This window comes from Somniosus microcephalus, chromosome 10 (genome assembly GCF_052327205.1).
Source record: "Somniosus microcephalus isolate GS21.2 chromosome 10, FLI_Smic_1.0, whole genome shotgun sequence".
Taxonomy (NCBI): domain Eukaryota; kingdom Metazoa; phylum Chordata; class Chondrichthyes; order Squaliformes; family Somniosidae; genus Somniosus; species Somniosus microcephalus.
Window position 1 is genome coordinate 233,031,471 of NC_140996.1, and position 19,086 is coordinate 233,050,556.

The 19,086-nt window shown below is 50.5% G+C and overlaps 1 protein-coding gene across 1 annotated transcript in view; it reads right to left on the reverse strand.

Moving 5' to 3' along the window:
• Window positions 1–19,086, reverse strand: part of inppl1a (inositol polyphosphate phosphatase-like 1a) — a 200,707-nt gene that overhangs the window by 74,568 nt on the left and 107,053 nt on the right. Inside the window, exons 5-6 of the mRNA XM_085998320.1 lie at window positions 12,224–12,364; window positions 53–144 (exon numbers count right to left, since the gene is read on the reverse strand). Coding sequence (XP_085854446.1) covers window positions 53–144; window positions 12,224–12,364 — 233 coding nt within the window. The remainder of the gene's footprint in view (window positions 1–52; window positions 145–12,223; window positions 12,365–19,086) is intronic.

Below are 19,086 nucleotides of genomic sequence, written 5' to 3' on the forward strand. Positions count from 1 at the left end.
CACACGCTTTACAAATAGAGCACACGCATGTCAAAACAGAACATGTCAGTACCTGCTGGATTAAGTCGTGTCAGCAACGGGGAGCTCTGCTGGTCAAATATCTTGGATAATATTTCCAGGCCAGCCAAGACTTTATCAACTTCACTGCAAGAGAGAAAGAAACCTTACATAAACAACAGGCAAGTTATTTTAAAGAGTTACCTGTGGATACCAGGTAATATTATATGGGTACGGTAATGTCGTGGTTACGTTACTGGACTAGTAATCCAGAGAAATCAAACCCACCATGGCGGTTTGAGAATTTCAACTCAGCTGCAAATTACTGTCCAGAACACTGAACTCCCTACAAGGGATCTTCAACATCCCAGCCGGACAGACAGACGGGACCAAACTTTGACATCTCAAGGAGACAACGTGTGTCAGCCGTGGCTCAGTGAGTAGCATTCTCACCCGCGTCACAAGGTTGTGGGTTCAAGCCCCGAACACAAAAACCTAGGCTGACACTCCCAGTGCAGTACCGAGAGGGAGCGCCGCACTGTCAGAGGGGGCAGTACCGAGGGGAGCGCCGCACCGTCGGAGGGGCGCGGTACCGAGGGAGCGCCGCACCGTTGGAGGGGCGGGTACCGAGGCAGCGCCGCACCGTCGGAGGGGCGTTAGCCGCGCACCGGAGGCTACGAGGCAGGCGCGCACCGTCGGAGGCGGCCGTGAGGGCTGTACCGAGGCAGCGCCGCACCGTCGGAGGGGCGGTACCGAGGCAGCGCCGCACCGTCGGAGGGGCGGTACGGTACCGACGGAGCGCGCACCGTCGGAGGGGCGGTACCGAGGGCAGCGCCGCACGTCGAGGGCGGTACGAGGGAGTCGCTGCACTGTCGGAGGGGCGGTACTGAGGGAAGTTTCCGCTGCACTGTCGGAGGGGCGGTACTGAGAGGGAAAGTTTCGGCGCTGCACTGTCGGAGGGGCGGTACTGAGGGAAAGTTTCCGCTGCACTGTTGGAGGGCAGTACCGAGGGAGCGCCGCACTGTCGGAGGGGCAGTACTGAGGGAAGTTTCCGCCGCACTGTCAGAGGGGCAGTACCGGAGGGAGCGCCGCACTGTCGGAGGGGCAGTACCGAGGGGAGCGCCGCACTGTCGGAGGGGCAGTACCGAGGGAAGTTTCCGCCGCACTGTCGGAGGGGCAGTACCGAGGGAAGTTTCCGCCGCACTGTCGGAGGGGCAGTACTGAGGGAGCGCCGCACTGTCGGAGGGGCAGTACCGAGGGAAGTTTCCCGCCGCACTGTCGGAGGGGCAGTACGAGGGAAGTTCCGCCGCACTGTCGGAGGGGCAGTACCGAGGGAGCGCCGCACTGTCGGAGGGGCCGGTACTGAGGGAAGTTTCCGCTGCACTGTCGGAGGGGCAGGTACCTGAGGGAAGTTTCCGCGCACTGTTGGAGGGGCAGTACCGAGTGAGCGCCGCACTGTCGGAGGGGCAGTACCGAGGGAAGTTTCCGCCGCACTGTCGGAGGGGCAGTACCTGAGAGGGAAGTTTCCGCCGCACTGTCGGAGGGGCAGTACCGAGGGAAGTTCGCTCGCACTGTCGGAAGGGGGCAGTACTGAGGAGAGCGCGCCGCACTGTCGGAGGGGGCAGTACCGAGGGGAAGTTTCCGACCGCACATGTCGGAGGGGCAGTACCGAGGGAAGTTTCCGCCGCACTGTCGGAGGGGCAGTACCGAGGGAGCGCCGCACTGTCGGAGGGGCAGTACCTGAGGAAGTTTCCGCCGCACTGTCGAGGGCAGTACCGAGGAAGTTCGCCGCACTGTCGGAGGGGCAGTACCGAGGGAAGTTTCCGCCGCACTGTCGGAGGGGCAGTACTGAGGGAAGTTTCCGCCGCACTGTCGGAGGGGCAGTACATGAGGAGCGCCGCACTGTCGAGGGGCAGTACTGAGGCCGCACTGTCGGAGGGGCAGTACTGAGGGAGCGCCGCACTGTCGGAGGGGCAGTACTGAGGGAGCGCCGCACTGTCGGAGGGGCAGTACTGAGGGAGCGCCGCACTGTCGGAGGGGCAGTACTGAGGGAGCGCCGCACTGTCGGAGGGGGCAGTACTGAGGGAGCGCCCGCACTGTCGGAGGGGCAGTACTGAGGGAGCGCCGCACTGTCGGAGGGGCAGTACTGAGGGAAGCGCCGCACTGTCGGAGGGGGCAGTACTGAGGGAGCGCCGCACTGTCGGAGGGGCAGTACTGAGGGAGTCGCCGCACTGTCGGAGGGGCAGTACTGAGGGAGTTTCCGCCGCACTGTCAGAGGGGCAGTACCGAGGGAGTGCGCCGCACTGTCGGAGGGGCGCAGTACCGAGGGAGCGCCGCACTGTCGGAGGGGCAGTACCGAGGGAAGTTTCCGCCGCACTGTCGGAGGGGGCAGTACCGAGGGAAGTTTCCGCCGCACTGTCGGAGGGGCAGTACTGAGGGATCGCGCCGCACTGTCGGAGGGGCAGGTACTGAGGGAGCGCCGCACTGTCGGAGGGCTGGCAGTACCCGAGGGAAGTTTCCGCCGCACTGTCGGAGGGGCAGTACCGAGGGAAGTTTCCGCCGCACTGTCGGAGGGCAGTACTGACGAGGAGCGCCGCACTGTCGGAGGGGCGGTACTGAGGGAAGTTTCCGCTGCACTGTCGGAGGGGCAGGTACTGAGGGAAGTTTCCGCCTGCACTGTTGGAGGGGCAGTACCGAGGGAGCGCCGCACTGTCGGAGGGGCAGTACCGAGGGAAGTTTCCGCCGCACTGTCGGAGGGGGCAGTACCGAGGGAAGTTTCCGCCGCACTGTCGGAGGGGCAGTACCGAGGGAAGTTTCCGCCGCACTGTCGGAGGGGCAGTACTGAGGGAGCGCCGCACTGTCGGAGGGGCAGTACCTGAGGGAAGTTTCCGCCGCACTGTCGGAGAGGGGCAGTACCGAGGGGAAGTTTCCGCCGCACTGTCGGAGGGGCAGTACCGAGGGAGCGCCGCACTGTCGGAGGGGCAGTACCGAGGGAAGTTTCCGCCGCACTGTCGGAGGGGCAGTACCGAGGGAAGTTTCCGCCGCACTGTCGGAGGGGCAGTACCGAGGGAAGTTTCCGCCGCACTGTCGGAGGGGCAGTACTGAGGGAAGTTTCCGCCGCACTGTCGGAGGGGCAGTACTGAGGAGGAGCGCCGCACTGTCGGAGGGGCAGTACTGAGGGAGCGCCGCACTGTCGGAGGGGCAGTACTGAGGGAGCGCCGCACTGTCGGAGGGGCAGTACTGAGGGAGCGCCGCACTGTCGGAGGGGCAGTACTGAGGAGGAGCGCCGCACTGTCGGAGGGCAGTACTGAGGGAGCGCCGCACTGTCGGAGGGGCAGTACTGAGGGAGCGCCGCACTGTCGGAGGGCAGTACTAGGGAGCGCCGCACTGTCGGAGGGGCAGTACTGAGGGAGCGCCGCACTGTCGGAGGGGCAGTACTGAGGGAGCGCCGCACTGTCGGGAGGGGCAGTACTGAGGGAGCGCCGCACTGTCGGAGGGGCAGTACTGAGGGAGCGCCGCACTGTCGGAGGGGCAGTACTGAGGGAGCGCCGCACTGTCGGAGGGGCAGTACTGAGGGAGCGCCGCACTGTCGGAGGGGCAGTACTGAGGGAGCGCCGCACTGTCGGAGGGGCAGTACTGAGGGAGCGCCGCACTGTCGAGGTGGGGCAGTACTGAGGAGCCGCACTGTCGGAGGGGCAGTACTGAGGGAGTGCCGCACTGTCGGAGGGGCAGTACTGAGGGAGTGCCGCACTGTCGGAGGGGCAGTACTGAGGAGCGTCGTCTTTCGAATGAGGCTTAAACCGAGACCGTCTGCTCAGGTGGCCACAAAAGAATCAATGGGCACCAATTGGAAGAGCAGGGGAGTTGTCCCCGGTGTGGGGGGACGGAGACGGGGAGACAACACACACACACGACACCTCCTTGCCATGGACTAACATACCCACGTGCACAGCCCAGATTGTCTCCTGAACAGCATCCGGCACTTTGCGGAACCACACACCCAGGTGCCAGTCAGCATCTCTAGATGTCCAGGGTTCAAATCCCACCATGGCAAGTCGTGAAACTGGATCGAATGAATCTTGGTGATTCGTGGGCTGGCGCCTGATTAAATATTTACAATAGCTGCCCGAGTGTCATAAATACTCAAATGGTTCACTCCGTCCTTCAGGGAAGGGGACCTGCCGCCCCCCTGCACGTGACTCCAATCCCCCCACTGTGTGGTTGGCTCTTAAAGCCCTCATGGTAAATTAGGGATGGGCCATAAACTAGGGGCTATAAATATAAGAAAGTCACTAATAAATTCAACAGGGATTCAGGAGAAACTTCTTTACCCAGAGAGTGGTGGGAATGTGAAACCCGCTACCACAAGGCGAACAGCATAGAAGCATTTAAGGGGAAGCTAGATAAACATGAGGGAGAAAGGAATAGAAGGATATGCTGCTAGGCGATAGGGCGAGAGAGGCTAATGTGGAGCAAGAGGCTCATGCTGAGCATAATTCTGCTGCAGAGAACTGTGAGCTGGGTCATTAAATACATTTACGATACACAGATTTTGCAAGATATAACAGATAGTTGCAAGTGGTTATGGGGAGTGGGCAGGGAAGTGGCTTTGAGCCCAAGATCAGCCATGATCTTATTGAATGGCGGAGCAGGCTCGAGGGCCAAGTGGCCTATTCCTGCTCCTATTTCTTATGTTCTTATATAAACACCGGCACGGTCCAGGTGGCCTGTTTCTGTGCTGTAGTCTCTATATAATTCTACGTAATAAATACTGGGTTGCCTGTGTTACCCATATCCTGTGCACATTTAATAAAAAAAAGGAAATTGAAGGTGGCTTGTGCAAAGAGGTATGTCAAATGCTGGATGGAGGGGGACGGTACCAGCTCTCAGTTCCTCCTGAGCCAAGAATCACAAGGGGTGTTGGGTTTATAAGAAGCGTGGCTGTGTGTTGGGATTCCTTTCGACTTGCCTGCAGCTGCAACAACACATGAATCATTTCCTCTCCTCTGACTGCGGCTGAAACTGGGAACACTGGTGCTTTTCTCTGCATCTCGCCCGAGCGGTTCAAGACTTCACACGGCAGACGACTGTGGAGCAACAAAAGGATAAACTGCTTCCATCCAGACTCCAGGGAAGCAGACCCACCTTTCACTCTTGCTGCTTCTCATCTCTAAAGTGAAGATGGGGAGGGGCAGGGGGCCGGCAGCTACGCTGAGCTGCTGAATAACATAATTCATTAATTGATGTTGAGGCTGGCTGTGAAGTGATGGTTTAATCGGCCCTCATCCGACTTCCAGTATCAGTTGAGCTCAGGAAACAATGCAATATAAACTGATTGCAACTGCCTCAAAGGCAGCATTTTATCTCCTCTCGCCCACCCCGCCATATTCCTCCTTCCTTTTCCGAAGAGGAGACGTTAAATCAAGGCCTCATCTGCCCTCTGCTTTCAGTTCCGGGCCCCGCACCTCAGGAAGGATATATCGGCCTCGGAGGGGGAGCAGCGCAGATTCACCAGAATGATACCGGGGCTGAAAGGGTTAAATTACGAGGACAGGTTGCCCAGACTGGGTTTGTATTCCCTCGAGTTTAGAAGATTAAGGGGTGATCTAATCGAGGTGTTTAAGATTAAAGGATTCGATGGCGTAGATAGAGAGAAACTATTTCCTCTGGTGGGGGGGAGTCCAGAACAAGGGGGCAGAACCTTAAAATTAGAGCCAGGCCGGTCAGGGGTGATGTCAGGAAGCACTTCTTCACACAAAGGGTGGTGGAAATCTGGAACTCTCTCCCCCAAAAAGCTGCCGAGGATCAATTGTAAATTTTTAAACTGAGATTGATAGATTTTTGTTAGGTAAGGGTATTAAGGGATATGGATCCAAGGTGGGTAGACGGAGTGGAGCTACAGATCAGCCAGGATCAAATTGAATGGTAGAAAAAGTTCAAGGGGCTGAATGGCCTCCTCCTGTTCCTATGTTCCTCTCGGGTGGATGCAAAAGATCCCACGGCACTATTCCAAGAAAAGTTCTCCTGCTGGTTGGCCAACATTTGTCCCTCAACCAACTTCACAAACAGAATAACTGGTCATTTATCTCAAGCGGCTTAAAGACGCTATATAAATGCAAATTGTTGTGTGGGATCTTGCTGTGCGCAAATTGACTGCCGCGTCTCCTACGTTACAAAATTGAACGTACATCAAAAGTACTTCACTGGCTTTGAGAAGTCCAGGGGTCATGAACGGCACTATATAAATGGGAGTTCTTTCCTTTCTTTAGGCAAGGGTATCAAGGGATAGGGAGCTAAGGCAGATAAATGGAGTTGAGGTACAGATCACTGAATCTTGGATATTACGGCACAGAAAGAGGCCTTTAGGCCCACCGTGTCTGTGCCGGTCCAACCAGAGCTCTCCAGCCTAATCCCACTTTCCAGCTCCTGGTCCGTAGCCCTGTAGGTTATGGCACTTCAAGTGTATATCCAAGTACTTTTTTAATGCAATGAGGGTCTCTGCTTCCAGCACCCTTTCAGGTAGAGTGTTCCAGACCCCCACCACCCTCTGGGTGAAAAATATCCTCAACTCCCCTCTAATCCTTCCACCAATTACTTTCAATCTCTGCCCCCTGGTTATTGACCTCTCTGCTAAGGGAAATAGGTCCTTCCTATCCACTCTATCTAGGCCCCTCATAATTTTATACACCACAATTAAATCTCCCCTCAGCCTCCTCTGTTCCAAAGAAAACAACCCCAGCCTATCCAATCTTTCCTCATCGCTAAAATTCTCCACTCCTGGCAACATCCTCATAAATGAACCATGATCTAATTTAATAGTGGAACGTGCTCAAGGTGCTAAAAAGGACTCCTGTCCCTAAAAGCCCCCTCTGGTACCTCACTAAAGTGACCATCCTTCACGTGAGCCCAGACGACAAGTGTCGGCAATCTACGAGGCACTCTCTTATTTCCTTATGCTCTTAACGTAAAAGCACCTTGCAATGCTCCTTAACCAATGCTGGAGAGCAAAGTAAAACAGCCCCAGGTTCTGCACCACAAATAAACCTCCTTCCTTCTCTCTGGTGTCCTAGTGTCCCTGATTCATGAACCTCCTGCAGCCAACCCATTCAAACCAATCATCCAGGTGTGAGGAGGGACTGCAGACACTGTCAAGGAAGAACACTCCTAAGCTAGCTGCAGGTTGGGGCTTGATGCAGGAATTTTGAGTTGGGGGGGGGGGGGAGGGGGGGGAGGCGGTTGAGGGGTTAAAAGATCAAGAATTCAACGGACTGGTGAAACTGAACCTCCATTTCTGGTTGCTGGAGCAGGGGGAGAATGGCTTTCTGTGGCAAAGAGCTCCACCACCATGCCACCTATACCTCTTTGGCCTTTCACATCTGGAATCAGGCTTCATATTAGAACATAAGAATTAGGAGCAGGAGTCGGCCATTCGGCCCCTCAAGCCTGCTCTGCTATTCAATAAGATCATGGCTGATCTTCAACTTCAACTCCACTTTCCCGCCCGATCCCCATATCCCTCGATTCCTTTAGTGCCCAAAAATCTATCGATCTCAGTGTTGCTGCTGCAATATGTGGGAGCTGGTGAACACCATTGATGCTCACGGTGATCACATTTGCAGTAAGTGTTGGCTGCTCGAGGAACTCCGGCTCCGTGTTGAAGAGCTGGGGTCCGAGCTTCAAACACTGAGACACATCAGGGAGGGGGAGAGTTACCTGGACTCTGTGTATCACGAGGTAGTCACACCAATTAGATTAATTAATTCAGATGTAGTCCGTGGCCAGGGTCAGGATGGTGTGACTAGAAGTGAGGCAGGTACGGGGATCCAGGAGGTAGTGTTGGAGGAGCCGCAGCCCTTGCACTTGTCCAACAGGTTCGAGGCTCTTACTCCCTGTGGGGACAGGAGCAGGGACTGCAGGGAGGATGAGCAACCTGGCCACAGCACCGCGGAGCAGGGGGCCATTCAAGTGGAGGGAGTTAAAAGAAATGTTGTAGTGGTAGGGGATAGTATCGTTAGGGGGATAGATAGAGTTCTTTACAGCCGAGAGCGAGAGTCCCGAAGGCTGTGTTGCCTGCCCGGTGCCAGGGTTAAGGACATCTCCTCTGGACTGGAGAGAAACTTGGAGTGGGAGGGGGAGGATCCAGTTGTCGTGGTCCATGTTGGTACCAACGACATAGATAGGACAAGGAAGGAGGTTCTGCTGAGGGAGTTTGAGCTGCTAGGGGCCAAATTAAAAAGCAGAACCACAAGGGTAATAATCTCTGGATTATTACCTGAGCCACGAGCGAATTTGGCTAGGACAAATAAAATTAGAGAGTTAAATGCGTGGCTCAAAGACTGGTGTGGGAGAAATGGGTTTTGCTTCCTGGGACACTGGCACCAGTACTGGGGCAGGAGGGAGCTGTTCCGTTGGGACGGGCTTCACTTGGCCAGTGCTGGGACTAGAGTCCTGGCGGATCATATAACTAGGGCTGTAGAGAGGGCTTTAAACTAACTAGTGGGTGTGGTAAACCACTGTATGTATTCCACTGTGTACATGTCTGTACATGCCTCGGCTGACTCCTCCCACGAGTCCAGGTATAAAGGTGACTGCTCCACAGTCCCTCTGTATTCTGGACTGGTCGACCACTCGAGGCACACCTTCATTCTCTTGTTAATAAAAGCCTGTTAGTTACTCGCTTAACCTCAGTCTTTTGAGTGATTGATAGCGCATCAGTGGGGGGGGGGGGGGGGGAGGTTCCTAGAGAGCAAATAATAAAAATGACAACAGAGAAGGTCATAGACTTAGGTAGCAGTGGGGAGATTAAAAACCAGAGCGTGTCAGGAAGGGGCAGAAGGTATGGAGTAAAAGGTAAAGTAATAAAAAGGGCAAAAGCAGGAACTAAGTGTCACAAAACATCTTTGAAAGTTCTCGATCTGAATGCACGTAGCATTCGTAACAAAATAGACGAGTTAATGGCACAAATAACTACATATGGGTATGATCTTGTGGCCATTACAGAAACATGGCTGCAGGGTGACAATGCCTGGGAATTAAACATACCAGGTTATTTAACGATCAGGAAGGACAGGCAGGAAGGAAGGGGAGGTGGGGTGGCTATGTTAATAAAGGAAGGACTCACTGTAATACAGAGAAATGATATTGGGTCAAAAGATCAGGATAATGAAACAGTTTGGGTGGAGGTAAGGAATAATAAGGGGAAAAAAACACTAGTGGGCGTAGTCTATAGGCCTCCGAACAGTGGCAACTCTGTTGGACGGAGTATCAATCAGGAAATAGTTGAGGCTTGTAATAAGGGAACAGCTATAATTATGGGGGATTTTAACTATCATATTAATTGGACAAATCAAATTGGGCAGGGCTGCCTTTAGGATGAGTTCATTGAGTGTATTAGGGATGGGTTTCTTGAGCAGTATGTAACTGAACCGACCAGGGGGCAAGCAACCTTAGATCTGGTCCTGTGTAACGAGATGGGATTAATTAAAAATGTCCTAGTAAAGGATCCCCTTGGAATGAGTGACCATAACATGGTTGAATTCCATATTCAATTAGAGGGTGAGAAGGTTGGATCTCAAACAAGCGTGCTAAGCTTGAATAAAGGAGACTATGAAGGTATGAGCGCGGAATTGAGTAGAGTGGATTGGGAAAATAGATTAAAGGGTAAGACGATACATGATCAGTGGTGTACATTTAAGGAGTTATTTTACAACTTCCAAAAAAATATATTCCACTGAGAAGGGTGTAAAAGAAGACAGCCATCCGTGGCTAAGTAAAGAAATTAAGGATAGCATTCGACTAAAAACAAGGGCATATAAGGTAGCCAAATCTAGTGGGAGGATAGAGGATTGGGAAAACTTTAAAAGACAGCAAAAAATGACAAAAAGATTGATTAAGAAAGGGAAGATAGATTATGAAAGTAAATTAGCAAAAAATATAAAAACAGGTAGTAAGAGTTTTTATAGTTATATAAAAAGAAAAAGGGTGGCTAAAGTAAATGTTGGTCCCTTACAGGATGAGACCGGGAAATTAATGGTGGGAAATATGGAGATGGCAAAAACACTGAATGAATATTTTACATCAGTCATTACAGTAGAAGACACTAAGAATATCCCAACACTGGACAAAGAGGGGGCTAAAGGGGGGGGGAGGAGCTAAACACGATCAAAATCACTAAGGAAGTGGTACTCGGTAAAATAATGGGACTCAAGGCGGATAAATCACCTGGACCTGATGGCTTACATCCTAGGGTCTTGAGGGAAGTGGCGGTAGGGATTGTGGATGCATTGGTAATAATTTTCCCAAACTCCCTGGACTCGGCAAAGGTCCCGGCAGACTGGAAAACTGCTAATGTAACACCCTTATTTAAAAAGGGCAGCAGACAGAAGGCTGGAAACTATAGACCAGTTAGCCTAACATCTGTGGTAGGTAAAATTTTGGAGTCCATTATTAAGGAGACAGTAACAGGACATTTGGATAATCATAATTTAATAGGACAAAGTCAGCATGGTTTTATGAAGGGGAAGTCATGTTTGACAAATTTGCTGGAGTTCTTTGAGGAAGTAACGTATAGGGTGGATAAAGGGGAACCAGTGGACGTAGTGTATTTAGACTTCCAAAAGGCATTTGACAAGGTGCCACACAAAAGATTATTGCTTAAGATAAAAAATCACGGGATTGGGGGTAATATTCTGGCATGGATAGAGGATTGGCTATCTAACAGAAGGCAGAGAGTTGAGATAAATGGGTCACTCTCAGGCTGGCAATCAGTAACTAGTGGTGTTCCGCAGGGGTCAGTGCTGGGTCCCCAACTCTTTACAGTCTATATTAACGATTTGGAGGAGGGGACCGAGTGTAACATATCAAAGTTTGCAGATGATACTAAGATGGGAGGGAAAGTAGTGAGTGAGGAGGACATAAAAAACCTGCAAGGGGACATCGACAGGCTAAGTAAGTGGGCAGAGATTTGGCAGATGGAATACAATACTGGAAAGTGTGAGGTTATGCACTTTGGCAGGAAAAATCGTAGAGCAAGTTATTATCTTAATGGCAAGAAACTGGAAAGTACTGAAGTACAAAGGGATCTGGGGGTCCTGGTGCACGAAACTCAAAAGGTTAGTATGCAGGTGCAGCAAGTGATTAAGAAGGCCAATGGAATGTTGGATTTCATTGCTAGGGGGATAGAATATAAAAATAGGGAGGTATTGCTTCAGTTGTACAAGGTATTGGTGAGACCGCACCTGGAATACTGCGTACAGTTTTGGTGTCCATACTTAAGAAAGGACATACTTGCTCTCGAGTCAGTACAAAGAAGGTTCACTCGGTTAATCCCGGGGATGAGGGGATGGACATATGAGGAGAGGTTGAATAGATTGGGACTCTACTCATTGGAGTTCAGAAGAATGAGAGGCGATCTTATTGAAACATACAAGGTTGTGAAGGGGTTGGATCGGGTGGATGCGGGGAGGATGTTCCCGATGATGGGTGAAACTAGAACTAGGGGGCATAGTCTTAGAATAAGGGGCTGCTCTTTCAAAACTGAGATGAGGAGGAACTACTTCACTCAGAGGGTGGTAGGTCCATGGAATATGCTGCCCCAAAAAGCTGTAGAAGCTACATCATTACATAAATTTAAAACAGAAATAGACAGTTTCCTCGAAGTAAAGGGAATCAAGGGTTACGGGGAGCGGACAGGAATTTGGACATGAGTCTAGGTTCGGATTGGTCATGGCCCTGTGGGTAGCGGAGCGGGCCCAGGGGCCGTGTAGCCTGATCCTGCTCCTATTTCGTGTGTCTAATTCTGTTAGATTCAGGAGATGGTTCTGTGATAGTGGATTGGCGGTTAGGATCAGATCAGCCATGATCTTATTGAATGGCGGAGCAGGCTCGAGGGGCCGATTGGCCTACTCCTGCTCCTATTTCTTATGTTCTTGAATATACTCAACGACTCAGTTTCCACAGCCCCCTGGGGTAGAGAATCCTAAAGATTCACACCCCTCAGTGAAGAAATTCCTCCTCATCTCAGTACTAAACGGCCGACCCCTTACCCTGAGACAATGCCCCCTAGTTCTAGACACTCCAGCCAGAGGGGAAACAACCTCAGCATCTACCCTGTCAATGCCTGTAAGGATTTCAATGGGATCACCTCTCATTCTTCTAAACTCGAGAGATTATCGGGTCAAAAGTGAAAAGACGAGAGCCTCACTGGCCTCCATTAGACAAAGCCCACCTGTTCAGTCTCTTGCAGGATGTCACCAATGCTTTGTTGAGGTGCGGGAGGCTGGTAGCACCCGCCTTGACTGCCTCCAGGTCCAACACGTAGCTCGCCTTCAAATATTCGTGGGACATGGTGGTCATCCCATTGGCCGCACTGTGTGGAGAAGCAAGAAAGAAAAGCGGATGAAAAGAACTGGTGCAACAACCAAATATCAACGGTTATATTCTCAGATCTGCATAACGTCAATATGTAGCCAGACAAGAAACAACACGGATCAATAGGTTCAAATGAATCCACTATTCCCAGAGCTGCTGTAACTCGACAGCATCACAGTTTGGAAGCTTGTTCCTCACAGGTGTCCAAGTGCAGGGATCCACACTCCTTATTGGAGCTTGGTTTTGGATAAACACAGCACTGCCCTCTCCCATTCACTTGGTCTGTAACAGGCAAGAATTGCCAAGTCCAGAAACATACAAGGAACATAGAAACAGGAGGCCATTCAGCCCCTCAAGCCTGTTCTGCCAGATTGTGGCTGATCTGCAACCGAACACCATATACCAGCCTTTGACCCATATCCCTTAATACCTTGGGTTAGCAGAAATCTACCAATCTCAGACTTAAATTTAACAACTGATCTAGCATCAACTACTGTTTGCGGAGGAGAGTTGCAAAATTCTACACACGAAGGATGTAGAAGTGTTTCCTAATTTCACTCCTGATTGGTCTGGCTCTAATTTTTAGACGATGCCCCCCAGTCCTAGACTCCCCAACCAGCGGAAATAGTTTCTTTCTATCTACCCTATCTGTTCCCCTTAACATCTTGAAAACTTCGATCAGATCACTCCTTAACCTTCTAAATTCCAGGGAATACAACCCTAGTTTGTGTAATCTCTCCTTGAAACTTAACCCTTGGAGTCCGGGTATCATTCTGGTAAACCTACGCTGCACTCCCTCCAAGGCCAATATATCCTTCCTAAGGTGTGGTGCCCAGAACTGCTCCCAGTGCTCCAGGTGTGGTCTAACCAGGGCTTTGTACAGCTGCAGCATAACTTCTACCCCCTTGTATTCTAGTCCTCTGGATATAAAGGCCATCATCCCATTATTTTTGATTATTTTCTGTCCCTATCCATGACACTCTAATGATCTATGAACCTGGAACCCCCCCCCCCCCCACCCCCCGAGTCTCTTTGGACCTCCACTGTTTTTAGCTTTTCATCATTTTGATCTGTCCTTTTTAGGTTCAAAGTGGATGATGACCTAAAACTGCCTATATTGAAATCCATTTGCCACAGTTTTGCCCATTCACTTAATCGATTAATATCTTTGTAATTTTATGCTTCCATTGCAGCCTATCTTTGTATCATCGGCAAAATGGTTCTGTCTCTTCATCTAAGTCGTTAATAAATACGGAGAATAATTGAGGCCCCAACACAGATCTTTGCGTTAAAAAAATCCAACTGCTTCACTAATGTCCTTTTTAGGGAAGGAAAGCTGCCGTCCTTCCCCTGTCTGGGCCTATACGTGGAGTGCTGCACACCCCAGACACCCCCCCAAAATCGAGCTCTGATCAGAGGGGTGAACAGACAGTGTGCTGCACTGCCCATCGCTCTGGAACGGACTGGGCTTAACACTCAGCAAACAATTAGGAAAGCAAATGGTATCTTAGCTTTGTTACAAAGGGATTAGAGTATAAGAGTAAAGAAGTCTTACTAAATTATACAGGGCATTGGTGAGGCCACACCTGGAGTATTGTGTACAGTTCTGGTCTCCCTACTTAAGGAAAGACAGACTTGCCTTAGAGGGAGGGCAACGAAGGTTCACCAGACTGGTTCCTGGGATGGGGGGATTGTCCTATGAGGAGAGATTGAGTAGACTAGGCCTGCATTCCCTAGAGTTAAGAAGAATGAGAGGTGATCTAATTGAAACATATAAAATTCTTAAGGGGCTTGACAGGGTTAATGCTGGGAAAATGTTCCCCCTGGCTGGAGAATCTAGAACACGGGGTCAGTCTCAGAATAAGGGGTCGGCCAGAGGGCTGTGGAGGCTCAGTTGTTGAGTATATTCAAGACAGAGGTCGATAAATTTTTGAGAAATAAGGGAATTAAGGGATATGGGGACAGTGCGGGAAGGTGGAGTCGAGGTAGAAGATCAGGCATGATCTTGTTGAATGGCGGAGCAGGCTCGAAGGGCCAAATGGCCGACTCCAGCTCCTAATTTTTATGTTCTTATGACACCGCTAGTCACATCCTGCCAATTAGATGACCTGCCCATTATCCCGACTCTCCGTCTCTTGCCACTCAGCCACTTCACTAACCAGCTCAATAATTTGCCCTCAATTCCAAGAATGGGAAATGATAACATGGTTGGAGTTCCAAGGCCACCTTTGCTGAGTGACAACAATATGAACAGCTATTGTAAGACAGAGACAGTCTGTAATCCAAGCAGAATTTGTAAAGCTCAGAAGAATGCTGTTCAGCCCATCAAGCCTGTACCAGCTCCCTGTAAGAGTCAACAACTCAGTCCCATGTTCCTGTGCTTTCCCCGTGCCCTTTTTACAGGTCAAGTTGTGAAAGAGGGGAGAGGGGCAGGCAGAGGCTGCACACTGACACGCAATTCACTCAGTCACGGAGTTGTAGGATACAGTTTGCTTCCACTATTCGCTACGTGGTGTGCTTCCAATCTCGTCCCCATCTGTCGGGAGAGCTGCCCAGCAGCTTCACAAAACGGGAAGAGGAATAAAGTACAGCGAGTAACAAATGGGGAAAGAGCAGGGGAGTGGGACTAATTGGATAGTCCCACCAAAGGGCCGGCTCAGGCACAATGGCCTGAATGGCCTCATTCTGTGCTGCATCATTCTATGATTCCCCTCCTCCCTTGTGCACCTCCTGGCAGAGTTGCTTCCTGTGTGCCTGCTCCAATGGGGAACAATGTATGCCATAATCTAGGCTGACACCTCAGTGCAGTACTGAGGGAGCACTGCAACAGTCGGAGGTGCCGTCTTTTGGATGAGACGTCAAACCAAAGCCCTGTCTGCCCTCTCAGGTGGGCATAAAAAATCCCACGGCACTATTTCGAAAAGAGCATGGGAGTTATCCCCGGTGTCCTGGGGCCAATATTTATCCCTCAACCAACATCACTAAATACAGATTATCTGGTCATATCGCATTGCTGTTTGTGGGACCTTGCTGTGTGCAAATTGGCTGCATTACAACAGTGACTACATTTAAAAAGTACTTGATTGGCTGTTAAGCGGTAGGGGCATCCTGAGGTCATTAAAAGCGCTGCACAAGTTCTTTCTTTCTATGGAGGAACCTATAAAAGTTGAGCAAGCAAACACAAAAACAGATTCACAAAAGAGAGCTATTTATTTTTAGGCTGGAGGTTGGAAGGATCAGGTGAGAAAGCTAGGTGGAGGGACAAGGACCACAGTGTAGGACACCAACAAGACTGAAAATAGCAAGGCAAATCAGGAAGCACCGATTGTCTGATAGCAACCATGGGTGTTAAATCCTACAGACTGTAGAAGGAAGTGAACAAGGGAGACTGAAGATCCTGGCAAAGATGAGTTGGTAAAATACTGAGTCTTGATGTCAACATAACGAGGACGCGGGCAACCGAAAAGTAATTTACGATCGAACTACATTTTAAAAAATCGTTCATGAGATGTGAGGATTGCTGGCAAGGTTATTGCCCATCCCTAATTGCCCCTTGAGAAGGTGGTAGTGAGCCGCCTTCTTGAACCGCTGCAGTCCGTGTGGTGAAGGTGCTCCCACAGTGCGGGAGTTCCAGGATTTTGACCCAGCGACGATGAAGGAATGGCCGATATACTTCCAAGTCAGGATGGTGTGTGACTTGGAGGGGAACTTGGAGGTGGTGGTGTTCCCATGCGCCTGCTGCCCTTGTCCTCTGTGGTAGAGGTCGCGGGTTTGGGAGGTACTGTCGAACAAGACTTGGCGAGTTGCTGCAGTGCATCCCGACTCCCCTTGACTTCCATTTCAATAGGGCACCTAGTAAAGATGACATCTGAGCATGCAGGCTGCTCCAGGTGATTACATATCCAATCCAAGCTCAGAATTCCAATGGACTTTAGTTACTATTGCAGGAAAATTCCGTATCCAGGTAGAACACACAGGATATGCAAATATGCTGACTCAAAATAATAACACTCCAACACCAAAGTCAGCCAGCTTCATTAAACCCTGAGCTTCGTCAATGGCTCTTTCCATTTATAGTTCATCAAGACGGCAGCACGTGCATCAGGACTGGACCACCCACGCGTCCTCGCCGAAAGATGCCCACTCAACCTGGGCACCACATCCAAGTGCTCGTCTTTCATTCGTGAAGCCAGGCAGCGAGCTTCAGCAAATTAAAAAGTTGGGGTGGGGACAACGAGAAGCATTCACAGAAAGGACAAGGCTTGACCCAGGACGGAGACTGCCGTGTGTGCATACTATAAGCCAATCAATCAGGTGTGACAATGTACAGTGCCGATCGAGCGATGACAGGATTGGACCTGGCTATGATGCCCCCTCATGGTCAAACACATTGAAGAACGGTCACTTGGGCAAGTTTCGGGAGGGCAGGAGGAAAGGGTGGACTATTCAACAAAGATCCCAGTACGAGTCAGTGATTAATTCCATGAACTGCCTGGTCAGCTCTGCACTGGTGATAGCTATTAGTCATTCCTCATTGATTCAGTTTGGGATTCCAGGATAGGGTGTTGGGGGGGGCGGTGGTGGAGGAACGTAAGGGGAGGCATGGTACCAGTTCCAGATGGGGGATTATTCCATTTCTTTTTTCTACTCCCTTCCCTCCCACACCACTGCTGCTGAAAGTTGGTAAACATTTAAGTCAAACAGCAGATTGTGAAGGGAAAACAGATCTCTGGTACTTTGATTACAGTGCTCAGAGAAACCACAAACATCTGACTGGCGGTTCAACAGCTGCTATTACACAGGAAAAAAATGGGCACTCTTCAGTAAATTACAAGGCCGGGTCCAATCAAGGGGATCGGACATAAGAACTGCAAGAGCAATACTCAAATGGTTTGTCCATCATCTGAGCCACGTTATGGGGGAAAGTTGCAGGCACCACTCTGTACAGGCAGCACCTTCCAGGTCAGTTGCACAGTCCACCAGGGTTTCAGTATCGTCTACTTCCACCTCCATAGCATTGCCCGACTCTGCCCCGCCTCACCTCATCTGCTGTTGAAACCCTCATCCATGTCTGTTACCTTGAGACTCGACTATTGCAACACTCTCCTGGCCGGCCTTCCATCTTCCACCCTACATAAACTTAAACTCATCCAAAACTCTGCTGCCAGTGTCCTAACTCGAACCAAGTCCTGATCTCCCATCATCCCTGTGCTCGCTGACCTACATTGGCTCAGAGTCCAGCAACAGCGCAATTTTAAAATTCGCATCCTAGTTTTCAAAACCCTCCAAGGCCTCGCCCCTCCTCATCTCTGTAACCACCTCAAGCTCGACGCTCCTCCAATTCTGGCCACTTGCGCATCCCCGATTTTCAGCGTCCCACCATTGGCGTCCGTGCCTTCAGCTGCCTGGACCCTCAGCTCTGGAATTCCCTAAACCTCTCCGTCTCTCTACCTTTTCCCTCCTTTAAGATGCTCCTTAAAACCTCCCTCATGAGAACTAGGAGCAGCAGTAGCCCATTTGGCCCTTCGAGCCTGCTCCGCCATTCAATAAGATCATGGCTGATCTTCTACCTCAACTCCACTTTCCTGCATTATCCCCATATCCCTTGATTCCCTTAATATCCAAAAATCTATCGATCTCTGTCTTGAATATACTCAACGACTGAGCCTCCACAGCCCTCTGGGGTAGAGAATTCCAAAGATTCACCACCCTCAGTTGAAGAAATTTCTCATCTCAGTCCTAAATGGCCGACCCCTTATCCTGAGACTGTGAACCCTGGTTCTAGACTCCCCAGCCAGGGGAAACATCCTCCCTGCATCTACCCTGTCAAGCCCTGTAAGAATTTTGTATGTTTCAATGAGATAACCTCTCATTCTTCTAAACTCTAGAGAATATAGGCCTAGTCTACTCAATCTCTCCTCATAGGACAATCCCCCCATCCCAGGAATCAGTCTGGTGAACCTTCGTTGCACTCCCTCTATGGCAAGTCTATCCCTCCTTAGGTAAGGAGACCAAAACTGTACACAATACGCCAGGTGTGGTCTCACCAGGGCCCTATATAATTGCAGTAAGACGTCTTTACTCTTATACTCAAATCCTCTTGTAATGAAGGCCAACATACCATTTGCTTTCCTAATTGCTTGCTGTACCTGCATGTTAACTTTCAGTGATTCGTGTACAAGGACACCCAGGTCCCTCTGAACACCAACATTTCCCAATCTCTCACCATTTAAAAAATACTCCGCTTTTCTATTTTTCCTACCAAAGTGGATAATTTCACATTTCTCCACATTATATTCCATTTGCCATGTTCTTGCCCACTCACTTAGTCTGTCTATATCCCCTTAAAGCCTCCTTGCATCCTCCTCACAACTTACATTCCCACCCAGCTTTGTATCATCAGCAAACTTGGATATATTACATTTGGTCCCCTCATCCAAATCATTGATGTAGATTGTGAATAGCTGAGGCCCAAGCACTGATCCTTGCAGTACCCCACTAGTTACAGCCTGCCAACCCGAAAATGATCCGTTTATTCCTAATCTCTGTTTTCTGTCCATTAACCAAACCTCAATCCATGCTCGTATATTACCCCCAATCCCATGAGCCCTAATTTTGTTTAATAACCGGTGTGTGGCACCTTATTGAATGCCTTCTGAAAATCCGAATACACCACATCCACGGGTTCCCCTCATCCATTCTGCTAGTTACATCCTCAAA